Source organism: Mauremys reevesii, linkage group 9 (genome assembly GCF_016161935.1).
Source record: "Mauremys reevesii isolate NIE-2019 linkage group 9, ASM1616193v1, whole genome shotgun sequence".
Classification (NCBI taxonomy): domain Eukaryota; kingdom Metazoa; phylum Chordata; order Testudines; family Geoemydidae; genus Mauremys; species Mauremys reevesii.
In genome coordinates, this window is record NC_052631.1 from 20,967,306 (window position 1) to 20,982,145 (window position 14,840).

At 42.6% G+C, this 14,840-nt stretch overlaps 1 protein-coding gene across 7 annotated transcripts in view; it reads left to right on the forward strand.

Annotated features, from left to right (window-relative positions):
• TRIM59 (tripartite motif containing 59) overlaps positions 1-9,299 on the forward strand; it is a 22,407-nt gene extending 13,108 nt beyond the window's left edge. For 4 of the 7 annotated variants that reach the window (XM_039489454.1, XM_039489457.1, XM_039489459.1 and 1 more), the window contains one exon: positions 7,332-9,299. In XM_039489454.1, the coding sequence (XP_039345388.1) occupies positions 7,335-8,564 (1,230 nt within the window). In that variant the 5' untranslated portion in view covers positions 7,332-7,334 and the 3' untranslated portion in view covers positions 8,565-9,299. Of the gene's footprint in view, positions 1-3,518; positions 3,658-5,320; positions 5,434-7,331 lie in introns of all 7 variants that reach the window. The other 3 variants (XM_039489453.1, XM_039489455.1, XM_039489456.1) reach the window with 2 other exon arrangements.
• Positions 9,300-14,840: the final 5,541 nt, after the last annotated feature.

Sequence of the window (14,840 nt, forward strand, 5' to 3'; positions counted from 1 at the left end):
AAATGCTGTTTCGTTTCATTATGTATTCTTTTCTATAGTTTGAGATGATTCATAACAGTGCTAACACCTTTCTTGTAAATTCATTAATTGTTTGATTTTTCTTATGGTGTGGACACATACTATTTTGCAGTTTCAAACTAATTTCCTGAAGATAAAATTCATCTGCATATGTCATAAAGAGAACAGGCCACAATGATTTTTTTAATAAAAGGATGTCCATCTCCCTTGAAATTTTCCCCCCCTGATGTATAAGATATAGGGGTGTGGTTAAAATGATTCATCTTTATTTATTTATTTTTAAATTTAGGGCTATGTGCTAGATCTGTTGATTCATAATAACTACCCTGTTTACTTAAATATTACAATATGTATAGAAGTAAACAGACTTAGTAGTTTAAATCAGTATTTTAGTTAATTTGAAATATAATTCCCATAATACTCATGAATCTGACATGTTTGAATTGTTTATTTTATGTGTCTTTACTATGAGAATTAATTGAGTTAACTAAAAGCACTGGTTTGAGCCAGGTGATGTGGGCAGATTCCTCATCCAGCTCTGCCAAAGGATTTTAATTTTGACCTGCAATATTATTGATGTTGAAATAAAAATAACAGTACACATTGAATCAAAAATATTTCATAAACATGAATGCCCAACAAATACAGCCCATTGTAGACTTGCTGATTAGAAGCTGTAGCAACAAAGTAACAAAGACTGTCATTCTCCAATACAAAAAGGTATTCCTCAGACTTTAAATAATATTGTATTAAGTATAATTCTGATTATTTATCACCAAAATGCAATGGTGAATGTTCTGACTCACAGTATCTTTCGAACAAAAAGAAAAGAAAAATACCTCCTCCCCAACTCCAGTCTTGAGGAAGAAACACCACCTCTATTCAAAAGCTTCAAGTCACACACATGAAATAAACCACCGCAGGTCAGCCATCATAGATGTCAACTGATCAATTACATATGTTTTGCAAATACAGTAATTACCAATACAAAACCAACTACAAGTCATACTATAAAAAGACTAGAAACACAACATTTGAATAAAACACAATTTAATTAACACAATTCCTGATTAGCTAACATCCTAATTAAATAGCCATAAAAAGGGAAAGTTAAAGGAGATTTGTGCAGCAGTCTACCAGCATGCTGTCAATTGCAGAATAGGAGCCTAGTAGGAGTTCTGATTCAGAATAAAGGTTAGGATAAGTGCTTTTTATAATGCAGCAAAATCTAAATAATTGAACTACAGAATCAATTAAAGGGATGAGGCAAAAGTGCTGCAGTGATGTTCAGTGTTAACATTAATTTTCCTTAACAAACAATCACAAAGAAGCAGAATAACTGTGATCATTTATGATTTAAGTGTGATTTCACTAAATTGGCTGAAAGGAAAAAGTGAAACATGTAAATGTCTGAAATGGAATTTAGATTAAGCCTAAATTTGTGGTGTAAAAAGCAAACAAAAGAAACACGATCTTATGATGAGTGACTCTTTAAATGCAGTACTTGTAAATGTCTATTGTGTGCACCAGAACATTTAAATACATTTAATCAATTCAGCATTATAGAAGAACAATATGATGTTGCTCCTGGGGCAATTATGCACCAAAAAATTAAAAATTTTGTGGAAAATATTTTAAAATTCTGCATATTTTATTCATCAAAATAGCAAAATATAATCAGACCAGTTTCAATTATTTTTGGTCATTTATTTAAAAATACCTGTCAGCAAGTATATCTGTAACAATACAGACGACAAAATTGATTCAGGAAATGTTTTTTTGACAAATAGATTCCTTACTAGGCATATTAATACAGAACTCTGAGTAATAATTCATTTAAACTACAATACAGAACCGTATTTCCTGCACTCCTCAGAAGCAGTGCAAAGAGAGTCAGGGATAATGGAGGAGGTGAGGGAGAGAGAAGTAAAATTGCTGGGAAGGAGACTGGGTGTGAACTTGGAGGGTTGTTGGGTAGGGTGGGAAAACTATGGAACAAGTTTTTTTGGGGGGGGGGGGAGTGACACGGGGAGGGATTGTTAGGGAGCTTCCCCCATGCAGACTTTGGCTGACCCCTAACCTCTCTCATTCAGTCAGGCGCATCTGCTCCTGTCCCCATGTGTTCCTGCATCCCCATGTGTCCTTGCAGCCCTTTTCCACCTGTCCCTCCACCCACTTCCCCTGTCCCCATGTCTGTGCCCTCACCCAGCCACCCCCTGTCCCTATGTAGCTCTGCACCCTTCCTCCATCACCATGTTGCCCTGTACCTCCCTCCCTACTGTAGCCCTGTGCCTCCACTCCCATTCAGCCCCTGCACCAGTCTGTCCTCCCTCAATAGTCCTTATAAGCCCTTGCCTGACTTCCCTAGCACCCAACGCTGTCTGTCTCCCCATGGCCCCTGTCTGCTGACCTGGCCTGCTGCAAAGAAGGCAGGCTTGCTCTTTTCCGAGTTGGTGGGGAGCTGCTCTTTTGGTCTATTGTGACAGTGCCCTCTGGTGGTCAAAAGGCAGAACTCCAGCAACGTTTTGGCAGAAGTTTTTTCTGTGCAAAAAGTTAAAAGTATGTGGGGCTCCTTAATTGTGCGCACACACACTAGTGCAGAATTCCCTCAGGAATAATGAGGTAGTAAAATTAAATCTGGGTTTATATAAGATATTATAATTCAGGAGAGCCCTAAATATTTTAAAACGATAATCTAAATAAAGGTAATGCAATCACTAAGAAATTAGAAGCTATTAAATAATGTGCTTGGCAATAGCTCACAGCCATGGACATTTACGATTATATTTTATTAGCAGCCAGGGATTATACCGTATATTTTACAGGAGAGCTAATTTTCATAGCATTGACCCATCTCCCTTCTGTTTACAATTGTGCAACTTCCCTGTGCTGACTACAATTGCTTACATTAGAAAAGTATGTTTATAACTGTCTTTTAATGTAATTAGTGTTCTTTCTTTTTGAAAAAAGTTAATCACTATCAGGGAGATTTTCCAAAACATCTAAGGGATTTAGAAGCATAAAGTCCTAATGACTTTATTGACTAGTTATTTTCTCACCTGGATTTTCTTTCCCATTTGGTTGCTGTGATCCCACTGGTGGTGCCAGTCCCTCCTGTTTCCTCTCCTTCTGTCATGTTCTAGCAACCTTCAGTAAGCTCCTCATTTCAGCTTTGCCATACATAACAAGTTGGAAAAGAAAGGTTACTTACTTTACAGTAACGAGTTCATCAAGATGTGTGGTCCCTCAGGGTATTCGCTGAGGGTATGTATGCACCTAAGATTGGAAGATTCTTCATTAGCTGCATCAATAGTCTGTACCTGTGGCTCTGAATTGAGAGCATAGGGAGCGGTGAGACCAACCGGCACTCTAGTTCCTACTCTAGGAAGGATCCTAAGCAGAGGCGGAAGAGGGAGAGTAATGGAATACCTATAGGGACCACACATCTCAAAGATATCAAGTTATTTTAAGGTAAGTAACCTTTCTCTTTCTTTAAATAGTGGTCTCTGTGCATATTCATTGTGAGTAACTCAACGGAGGATGGGAGGAGCTATGTTTCACCTCAGATACTGCAGGACTGCTGTGCCCCAGGATGCATCTGCAGAAGAAGCCTGCACCAGGCTGTAATGTCTAGTAAAGGTGTGTACTGAACACTATGTTGCTGTATCTGCTCTACAGATTTCTATAGTGGTGTACCCTGGAGAGAAGTGACAGAGGTGGCTTGTGCTCTGGTCAAATGGGCCTTCATGCCTTGATGTGGGGGAAGAGTTTCCACTTGTTCACAACAAAGCAAAATGCAGCCTGAAATCAATCTCACGGCAAAAACTCCAGAAATTGCTTTCCCCTTTCATCTGGTCAGCAACAGAAACAAATAATCTTGGGGATTTCCTTTACAGGTAGAAAGCCATGGCTCTGTGGACATCTAGAGAATGGAGCATCTTGTCCTTTCTGGTGATATGAGATTTTGCATAGATAGCTGTATGGGTAGATTCAGATGGAATTTGGAGAATTTGGAGAGAGCCTTTGGGATGAATTTGGGATATAATTTCAGTCTACCTTATCTTTATGGAACACGGTATGACATAAGTGCCCCAAACTTACCTAACTCTTCTGGCCATGGTGATAGCCATCAGGACAGCCACTTTCATAGATAGAGACGAGAGCATGAGGCCAAAGTTTCAGATAATGAATTCATAAGTGGGGACAGACCAGATTAAGTTCCCAGTTAGGAGATGGTTTTGATACCAGAGGAAAGGTTCTGATGAGACCCTTAAAAAAATCTCACAATCATAGGGTGGGTGAAGATTGAGCAGTTTTCTTCTGTTTATTGAGGATGGAGTGGACTTCCTCAGAGTATGACCTCTCTAGGTTCGTTGTCCGTCCAAATATCAGGCTGTGAAGTGGAGGGGTGGGGTGGATGGTCTAGCCTTCATTTTGAGTGGGAAGCAGTTGTAAGCTTATACGAAGATGAGAGGTCATTTGGAGGATTCTGATGACCCAAAACTGTCTCAGCTACAAAGGGGCAACTAGGATTACTGTTGCTTTGTCCTGCTTGATCTTATTCAGGACATGAGGTCAGAGGGGGATGAGTGGGAAAGCATACATTTCTGCTGCAGTGTACGCTCTGGTGTTTCTTGGATGCTTCAGTGGCCTTGTGATAGTAAAAGGGATGAGGAGAAGGATGTTGTCTGTATGAAAGTAGTTTGGAGTATTTCTTCTAAGGTGCTAGGGTGTGTGCCCCAAGGACCGGACTGGGTTGCCTGGGAGTCTTTGAGGGTGTGTAACAACTCATCAGTTTTCTCACTGAACAGATTGTTGCACTCGACGGGGAAGTCATCCACAGTAGCTTGAACTTCCTTGGGAAACCCAGATGTGTGAAGCCAGAAAGTCCATAATAACCAACGTTGCCATGGAATGGGAAGCCATGTCAGCTGCATCTAACGCTGCCTGGAGGAACAATTAGTTATCCGCTTATCCTTCATCAAAAATAGCCTGAAACTGAGGCCTGAGTTCCTATGGAAACTCGTTAGCAAACGCAGACAATTTACTTATAGTGAATAAAGTAATATGTAGACATCAGTGCCTGATAATTCATTATATGAAATTGTAGGTTGGTGGAAGACACACTTTCTTCCAAGGAGCTCCAATTTTCTGGCATCTTTGTTGGAAGGAGTGGATGTAGGATGATGCAGTCTGTTGAATTCAGTGACTGCTTGGACCACTAAGGAATTTGGGGCAGGATTGGAAAACAAATATTGTGCTCTTTAGATGAAACAAAGTATCTTTTCTCCATCTTTTTCAGAGTAAAGGCATGAGGGCATGGAGTGTGCCAAATTATCTTGGCTGGTTCCAATATGGTTAGTTGACTGGAAGTGCCTACTTGCTATGTTCTAGAGGATGTCCAGAAGCTTGTAGGTAGGGTCCTGAACTTCCTCCAGGGGACTCTGGAGAGCACCCACAATCTTCCTCAGGCGGTTCTGAAATTTTATGTGGTCATCAGGTGGCAATGGTGAGGCCAGTGCAACTGCCTCATTAGGAGATGAGGACGAGAGAGCTGCAGGTGGATTGAGTGGGCATGGTCGCTTGGGCTGTTTCTCCTCCTCATAGCACTCCTGAGGGGGCTGAAGCTGTTCTCTGGAAGGTGATCTCTCACTAAACTTCTACTCAGATCTCTTGAAATCAGGAGTTCTATAGTATGGGTTCCAAGTGCCCCAATATGTGGGCTCTTATGGTTACAGAGGTGGTGCCCTCTGTATCCTTATGAGGTTGGCAAGGGTACCATTGGTTCTACACCTGATAGTTTATTTTATAAGAGTGAGGGGGGGCCCAGGAAACTCTGGAACCCCTGTTGGAGGTAATCTTGCATCTCACACTGGTTTGAAGACCCACTGCATTGGCCTCAAGCCTGCTGGAAGAGCATGAATCTTTAGATTCTAGAGGTGGAGCTGTTGGTACCACATTGCATGATACCGTGGCTAGTAGATAGGACCAGTAAATAGCACAGCAACTATGTAGCACCTCTGGGAATTATCAGATCTGAGAATATTGTGAACTCTGGGTCAGTATAAACTGTTAGATCATTGAGGATGGTATAAAGGTTTAGCAGATAGAGAGCGAGAGGGACTTCAGTCTCTAGGCAGAAGCATCAGTGCAGACTTGTGTTGAGCTTCAATATCACCTGCTGTGTGTGGGGACCACTGAGTCCTCCTCTTTGTGGTATGGTACTGCCGGTACATTCAGTATTTGATCCTTTTTCTCCCTTGGCAGTGCTATGGTTGATCCTTCCCACTCTCTCACCCCCCGCACAGGCGGTGGTTTTGAAGTATACATGGCTCTCAGTGCCCGCAGTACTGACCCTTGCTCCCTGTGAGCTTCAGACATGCCCATTCTGGGGTGCGGACTCTCACCAGCCTGACTGGGCGGGATTTCTCCTGCTTCTTATGAGGGTGCTTCTTTACTCTCCTCTCATCTTTGTCTGCTAGAGTCCTTAAGCCTGAGATCTGATGCTCTACGGCTAGGGAATGCCAAGTCTGGAGGGGCACTACTTGGTGGTTCCTATATACAGGGGGGTTAGAAGGTCCAGGATCAGACTGGGGCCTCATGGAATGCTCCATCACGTTTTCAGAGTTGGCATTTGCATATTTGTTGTGTTTCAGGTGGAAAAGAACAAGTCTCCCACCTGGAGGGAACATGATACAGTATAAGAACATGATAGAGTCATGGGGATCACTAACTGGGAAGACCCAGGGATGGGCTGTGCAGGATTTGAAGCCCAGGGATCTTGGGCATACCAGGTTCCCCCAAACTGTGAGGGTAAGGGGGTCGGGGGAACCCCCAATCCCAAAATTGCCATCTAACTACAGACCCTCTCCGGGTTACGCAAGACCCGACTTATGCAAATTCGCACTTACGGAAAAAGTTCCATAAGCCAGAAATAGGATTTTTGAGTTGCAAAAATTTTTGCATAACCTACGGGCATATGTTTCCGACTTGCACAAAATTTGAGTTACACAAGGCTTTCGAGAACGGAACGATTGCGTAAATCGGGGGGGCATCTGTATATGTTAAAACTAACTACCCAGCTATAAAGTTATTTACCATTAAAAAAAAAAAAGGATTAGGAAGGCAGGAACACTAGGATAGCTTCAGACACCAAGGAATAACAGCTAAAGTACCAGTTTAGCAGCTAGGACTTTGGTTGATAAATTCCATGGTACTGTAGGCTGGTCATTAAAATTGTAACTTATTTTAAACCAGTTCATTATATATTAACTAAATTGTATAAATGGACTATTTTTTTTTTGTTATTATAGGAAATGCATCATTTTGAGGAGGAACTAACTTGTTCCATTTGCTATAGTATATTTGAAGACCCACGTGTACTACCATGTTCTCACACATTTTGTAGAAATTGTCTGGAAAGCGTTCTTCAGCTATCAAGCAACTTTTCCATATGGAGACCACTAAGACTTCCACTGAAGTGTCCCAATTGTAGAAGCATTGTTGAAATTCCTCCATCTGGTACTGAGTCATTACCTATCAATTTTGCATTAAAGGCTATCATTGAAAAATATCAGCAAGAAGACCACCCAGATGTTGCAACATGTAGTGAACATTCTAGGCAGCCATTAAATGTCTATTGTCTTTTGGATAGAAAATTAGTGTGTGGCCATTGTCTTACAATAGGTAAACATCATGGTCATCCCATAGATGACCTTCAGAGTGCCTACATGAAAGAAAAGGAGACTTCTAGGAAACTCCTTGAGCAATTAACTGATGAACATTGGACTAATGTATGTTTGCTCATTGAAAAGTTGGAAGAACAGAAATCTCATTATGAAAACATTGTTCAAGACGATAAGAAAGCTGTATTGCAATATTTTAAGAAACTTAATGACACACTGGAGCATAAAAAGCAAGCTTTGCTAGCTGCTTTGGATGAAGTTAATGCTCACATTTCTGAAGAATATGCACCACTCGTTGAAAACATGAAAAGAATCAGAGAAGAACAGCTTGATTTAATGTCATTGAACACATCTGTTCAAGAAGAGGAGTCTCCACTTCTTTTCCTTGAGAAGGTTGATGATGTGCGCCAACGCATAAAAGCTTTGAAACAAAAGCAACTACCAGATATCAAACCTGTAGAAGTTTATCCACGAATAGGACAGCTATTGAAGGATGTGTGGTCCAAAACTGAAATTGGTCAGATTAACAAGATCCTCACTCCAAAAATAAAGCTGATTTCAAAAGGGAATTTATGCCCCAAAGGCAGTGAGAAGGAAAGAGGACAGTCTAAGGAATTCCTCCAGTCTATAAACCCTCTAACAGTGATGCTAATTTCTATGATGATAGTGATAATTGTGATTTCATTTAGTAAACCTGTATTGTCAGTTGTAAATGAAGTAACATTGATCTATATTTCAGACATCTTGCAGTTTGTTTATCAAGATATATGCAACAACTTGCAGGCAGTAATGGAAATGCTATGCCATACATCTAATTTCTTGATGGAATTCATGGGGAGAATTGTTACTTTTTCTTTCTGAGTATCTGAAATACTGAGATTAGCAGGTAGGATAATTATAGGAATCCTCATTATGTTTGAACTATTGTACAAGGCTCTTTTTTTTTTTTAACTTTCTATGTAAATGCTATTGAAATAATAGATCCTTTACAAAAAATTTAAACTGGTTCTCTAGATTAATTAATACCAGAATCATTACACCAGATTCTCCCCATCTGCAGAAATATGTGAAGGATGAGACTGAAGAGTGTGTGGGGCAGGGTTCTCTCTTAATACCCCTGTTTTTCCATTATCTTTTCCCATCCTTTGCTCCCACTACCATGCCCATTTCTGAATCTCTGCTTTTTACTGATTATCATTCAACTCAATGACAGGTGGATGGTAATTCCTCCTAAAGTAGTATGTACCACTCTTCAGTTGCATGTAAGAGGTCATGGTCAAATACATTGCTCCTTCATCAGTTGCCCATAATAATTTGTAATGTAGGAGAACCTAAAGATATGAAACATAAATCTCTGGAAAAAAAATCAAGAACAAATCAGAATTGATCCCTATTATCTCTAAGAAAGCCATAAGTTCACAGATTCCAACCTGGGAAAGGCAGTTTCCAACAGACTGTAACTACTTCTCAAGCATCTACTACCCAGTCCCTTTAAACTAATTTTTAGGTAGGGTTTTGCTAAAACTAACACAGAATTGATAATAGGGAGAGGTGACAAATCCTAGAGTTTCAGACATTAAAACTGAGATGAGTAAATCAAAGTGTCGAGTCAGTCATTAGCTCCAGTGTACAAAAAGTGTATATGTGTATATTGCATTTCAGCAGGTTCCACTCCACTATCTATAGTGAAACCATTTTTGGGTCATTAAATCATTTATGAAATGACTGGGGTTCATCCTGTTGGCGCTAGGCTGTTAGTTGGATCATATTGCTTCAAGTTTCTTTATGTACATCATGTATAAGTGATCTTGTATCTTTCAAGTAGGTGTGGGTGCTACTCTAAAACTTTTGGGATGATATTTCTTGGTAAAATGTAAAAGTACAGTCCCGAAAATTGCTGAATGTGTGCTGCTTTATTAAATGAGCTAATTGTGCAAGCAAGAACATATGGGGTGAAACCCTGCACCAACTATAGTAAATGGCAAAACACCCACAGACTTCAGTGGGGCCAGGATTTCACCTTTATTTATTTATTTTTAAGAAAAAGCTGTAGCAAATAATGCGAGAATGCAGTATAAATGTATTCTTAAATATTACTGCACATATACACCTCTACCCCATTATAACGCCACCTGATATAACACACATTCATATATAACACAGTAAAGCAGCGCTTTGGGGGGTGGGGCTGCGCATGCCGGTGAATCAAATCAAGTTTGATATAACATGGGGGGAGGGATAGCTCAGTGGTTTGAGCATTGGCCTGCTAAACCCAGGGTTGTGAGTTCAATCCTCAAGGAGGCCACTTAGGGATCTGGGACAAAAATTGGTCCTGCTAGTGAAGGCAGGGGGCTGGACTCAATGACCTTTCAAGGTCCCTTCCAGTTCTAGGAGATTGGTATATCTCCAATTATTACCTTAAGATTTTTTGGCTCCTGAGGACAGCATTATATCGAGGTAAAGGTGTATTTAATTTGAAATGTAGTCTTCTTCATTCTGAAACAAAAATGTTGACACCCCTCCTCTGTAATCAAATTAAGTGCAGTATGCTCCATTAGTTATTATACAAGGGACTGATTATGTCCCCACTGATGTTAATTTTTAATAGGTTGATTAATCTACACTTAACAGTAATGATTTCCCAGTAGCATGAGTTTTTGGATTTATGCAATGGGAATAACTCAGCACACATGAACTCCAAATGGTAGGTTAATTTTGATGCCAGTTCTTAAAAAATTAAAATATTATTTGTATCATATCAACAAACGTATGTTTTTAGTTTTGTTTAAGAAGTTAGTTTATACTGTAGTACAGCAATACTCCTGCTTAAACTAAGAGATTAGCATTCATGCAGCACTTGACATTTTAAAAGCCTTATTTAAAAAAAACCCACACATATTCAAGGCCTGATCCTGCAAAATGCCAAGAACCTTCAGTTCCCATTGACTTCAGTGGGAGTTGAGGATGGTCAGCATCTCACAGTATCAAACCCCAAGTTAAATCATTAGTAGTCTCAACTATCAGTTTTAGAGCTCAAGTGTTGAGCATCTTCAACACCAACCAGGATTGGGCCCTTGTTCCTTTAAAATGGCACTTTAAGTGATCGTTCTTGTACCGTACAAATGAGGCTCTATATACCAACTAACAATTTGTGCACTCAGTCTTAAAACTCAGGCCCAAAATGTAGAGTGTAAAAAAACCCAAACCAAACCTAATATTTAGATGTGTTTATGTGATTTTTTTAAAGAAGAAATTCTAATAGTAAATCTTTGTTTAGAGCTAGAAATGCCTCTGTAATAGAGCCTGCAATCTGAACAAAGTAGCAGTATGTTAGGACAGGAAAATGGAAAGTAAAACTAATTTTTTTCATTGTTCAGCTAGAAAGTAATGGAAATAAGCAGCCAGCATGAAGAGGAAGCTAATCAATTATATGCAGAAATGTGGTTCTAAAAAGTTACATTCGAGGTAAGGCTAGCAGTGGGTAGAGACTTGTGTTTTGGATGGGAAGTTGGATTTTTTGGACCACTGCATATTAAGCACAGTTCTATATTAAAGCATACAAATTCATCTAATCTCAGTACAGTATATGGAGGATTTTCTTAATTCCCATTAATACTAAGGGCCAGATTTTTAACAGTATTTAGGTATCTAATGATACAGATAGACACCTACTGGAATTTTCAAAAGTACTTAGGCACCTAATTGCAGTGACCCTAAGTGTCTGTCTGGATCTCTTCTCTCAGAATGTCTTGTATATTAGCTTCCTGATGTTTTAAATATTTTACAAATACATTTATAATGCAATTTTACTTTTCCAGATGACATGGATTATTTAGAAAATGTCATTGTAACATTTGACTGTAAAAACATTCAGAATCTGTATTTATTCATGTACTGGATATTTTAATAAATCTATCTAAAAAATGTATTATGTTGGGGAAATGGGTACCTCTTATCCGCTCTCTCCATATAACCACCTTTAATTCAACACCAACCTGGAATGGTGGGTTGAACTGACGTCATGAGAGATGGAAGAAATTACTCACCTCATACAATAATGATGTTTTTCAAGATGTACCCCCCCTATGGGTGCATCACTGTAGGTGTGTCTATGTCCCTGCGCTACTGATTGGAGAACATTGGTAGCAGTGTCCGTGCATCCCGCGCATGCAACCCTCCTCAGTTGTTCCTATAGCTGTCTGTTTGCCAATTGTTAATTCTTTTAGAATTGCAAGTTTTTTCTTTGTTACTCTGTATTTTATTTGGCCCTGCCTTGAACAGAGAAAAAAGAAAAGGGCTTGTCTCCTGCCAAGCCCGGTGGGTGGGAAACCTCCCTGGACTAGGGTGTGTACGACTCCCAAGAAATCTATCCCAGTGACTGGTGGACACTTGTGGTGTGTTCACTGCTTGGGAGAGAAGCATATTCCAAAAAAGTGTAGCTTGTGTCAGCAACTGAAGCTCAGATCCAGCAAAGACAGAGAGCTAAGACTCAAACTCCTACTCATGGAGCCAGCCCGTCAATCCCTGGTGTCCCAGCGGGAGCTCTCACCACAACGCTCTACGTTGAAGGGAGGTGAGACCAGAGAGATGATCCACTCTTACAAGGCCTCTAAGAAAAGGTCAATGAGTCGCCCTAGTGAGCCCTGATCGAGCTGAAAAGATTTCAGTATCATCGGTACTGACAGTGCCAAAGCCATCTAAATCTGCTACATGGGGCATGCATGGTATCGAGTTGATGGAGCAAGTCAAACTGCCTAAAGACAGAGTAGCGAGTAGTGCTCAGTGCGGAGGTGAGTGTGAGGATTCTGTCTATAGGACAGCCTGATGGACTGCTTATCTGTCCCCAAGGCAGGGGCAATGGCATAGTGGGTGGAAAAGGTGGGCATACAGTGTAACAGGTGCAGGCCACCATGAGGGAAATGCAATGGTGGAGATGCATACTTGGACAGTGGTGGAGTTGTGTGATGAGGGGTAAGGGTGGAGAAAGGCATGGACCATGACAGAGTCCATGCGTGCCCATATGAAGGTGAGTGTGGGGGTCAATATAAGGACTGATTTTTTCCCTCGCTGATGCAGATTCTCAAGTTACCAAGGAGGGTGCAGAGGGTCTGGATCAGGGGTGGGCAAACTTTTTGGTTTGAGGGCCACATCGGGTTTCGGAAATTGTATGGAGGGCTGGTTAGGGGAGGGGGCCATGGCCCAGCCCCCAACCCACTATCTGCCCCCCATGGGAACTGTACCCCATCCGACGCCCCTGTTGGACCCCCCCCCCAAGACCCTGCCCCATCCACCCCCCCCCCCCCCCGACTGCCCCCGGTACTCCTGCCCCTGACTGCTCCCTGCTGCCCCATCCTCTCATTCCTGATGCCCCCCCCGGAACCCCTGCCCAATCCAACCACCCCTTCTTCCTGTCCCCTGACTGCTCCCTGTTGTCCCATCCAACCTCTCCTCTCATTCCTGATTGTTCCCCCCACCCCCGGGACCCTGCCCCCATTCAGCCCTTGTTCCCAGCCTTCTGACTGCCCCTACCCCATGACCACCTCCCTGCCCCTTACCGCCTGGTGCCTGGAGCACCAGTGGCTGATGGTGCTAAAGCCACGCCACAAAGCTTGAGCCAGCTATGCCATCACCACCAGGCAGCACAGAGCACCGGGTCAGGTCAGGCGCTGCAGCTGCACTGCCCCAGAAGCTAGCAGCCCCGCCGACCAGAGCATTGTGCTGTCGGTGGAGAGAGCTGAGGCTGCAGGGGAGGAGGACCAGCAGGGGAAGGGCCTAGCCTCCGGGGCAAGGAGCTCAGGGGCTGCGCAGGAGGGTCCTGTGGGCCGGACGTGGCCTGTGGGCTGTAATTTGCCCACTTCTGGTCTGGATAGTGACAAGGAGGCAGGCACAAGATGGTGCTACAGGGAACCAGTCGTCAAGGTAGGGAAATAAGGCATGGCCCAGCCGACACATGTAGGCCACCATGACTATGAAAACCTTTATGATAATGCAGAGCGGTGTTAATTTTGAAAGGGAGGACCTGGAATGGGTGGTAGGAGCCCCCCCACCATGAAGTGGAGGAACTGACGGTGAGCAGGGTGGATGTCTAAATGAAAGTATCCATCCTTCATATCAAGAGCCGCAAACCAAGCTCCACCAGCAAGGGATGGTAGACTGAGGGGAGCATGACCATCCGGAAGCGGAACCTGCATATGAATTTAACAACTGGAGATCTAGGATGGGGCAGAAGCCACCCCCCTTCTTTGGCACAAGTAAATAAGGGGAGTAGAAACCATGGCTATGTTCTTTGGCACCCTTCCAGAGGCTGGCATCTACTTCCTCCCCAAGATGGTATTGGGATGGGTCCCTTGGGTGACTGGGGGTGGCTCAATGAGAGGAATTTGATGAGGTACCCCTGGTGAACAATGTCCAGCACCCAGCGATTGGTGATCATCATGCTTCAGTTGTAGGCAAAGTAGGCAAGATGATCCCTGAAGACGATCTGCAGTGTGATCAGGGATGGAGGATGGTTCATGGGTCTTGAGGAAGGAGTCAAAAGGACTGCTTGGGTGGGCATCAGCGAGACGGAAGCCAGAGAGCAGGAGGCAGTGTCAATGGCATTAACCGCAGCTTGGAGACCCACCTGGGGAACTAAGTTGTCTTCATCCAGGAGAGTCTGAAAGTCTTGCTGTTTCTCTGGAGGGAGGAAGGCCTGGAAGTCCGCTAGCTTAGAGTATCAAAGGAAGTCATACTTCCAGGATGGCCTGGTAGCTGGCAATGCAGAATTGCAGGCCTACAGGGGAACATATCTTGCACCCTACTAGGTCTAGTTTCTTCACAGACCAAGCAGGAGGGATAGACTTGAAATGTTGATGATGGGCACATTTGGTTGCTGCGTGAACTTCAAGCAAATTAGGCGGTGGGTGGCTGGCTGAACAAAAAGTCTGTACCCTTTGATGTATGAAATAGTAGCATTCCGCCCACTTTGGGTTAGGGGCACAGGAGGCCGAGGTGTGCCTCAGACAGCAGGTGGTGCAGGTAGAACCACTGGATTGTATGCCAAGGGGTCTGGGCTGTAGGACCATGCAGCCAAGCGGATGGGGTCCAGCTCGGAGGACCACTCTGATTCAGATGATGGGTCTGGCAGAGGCAATGCCA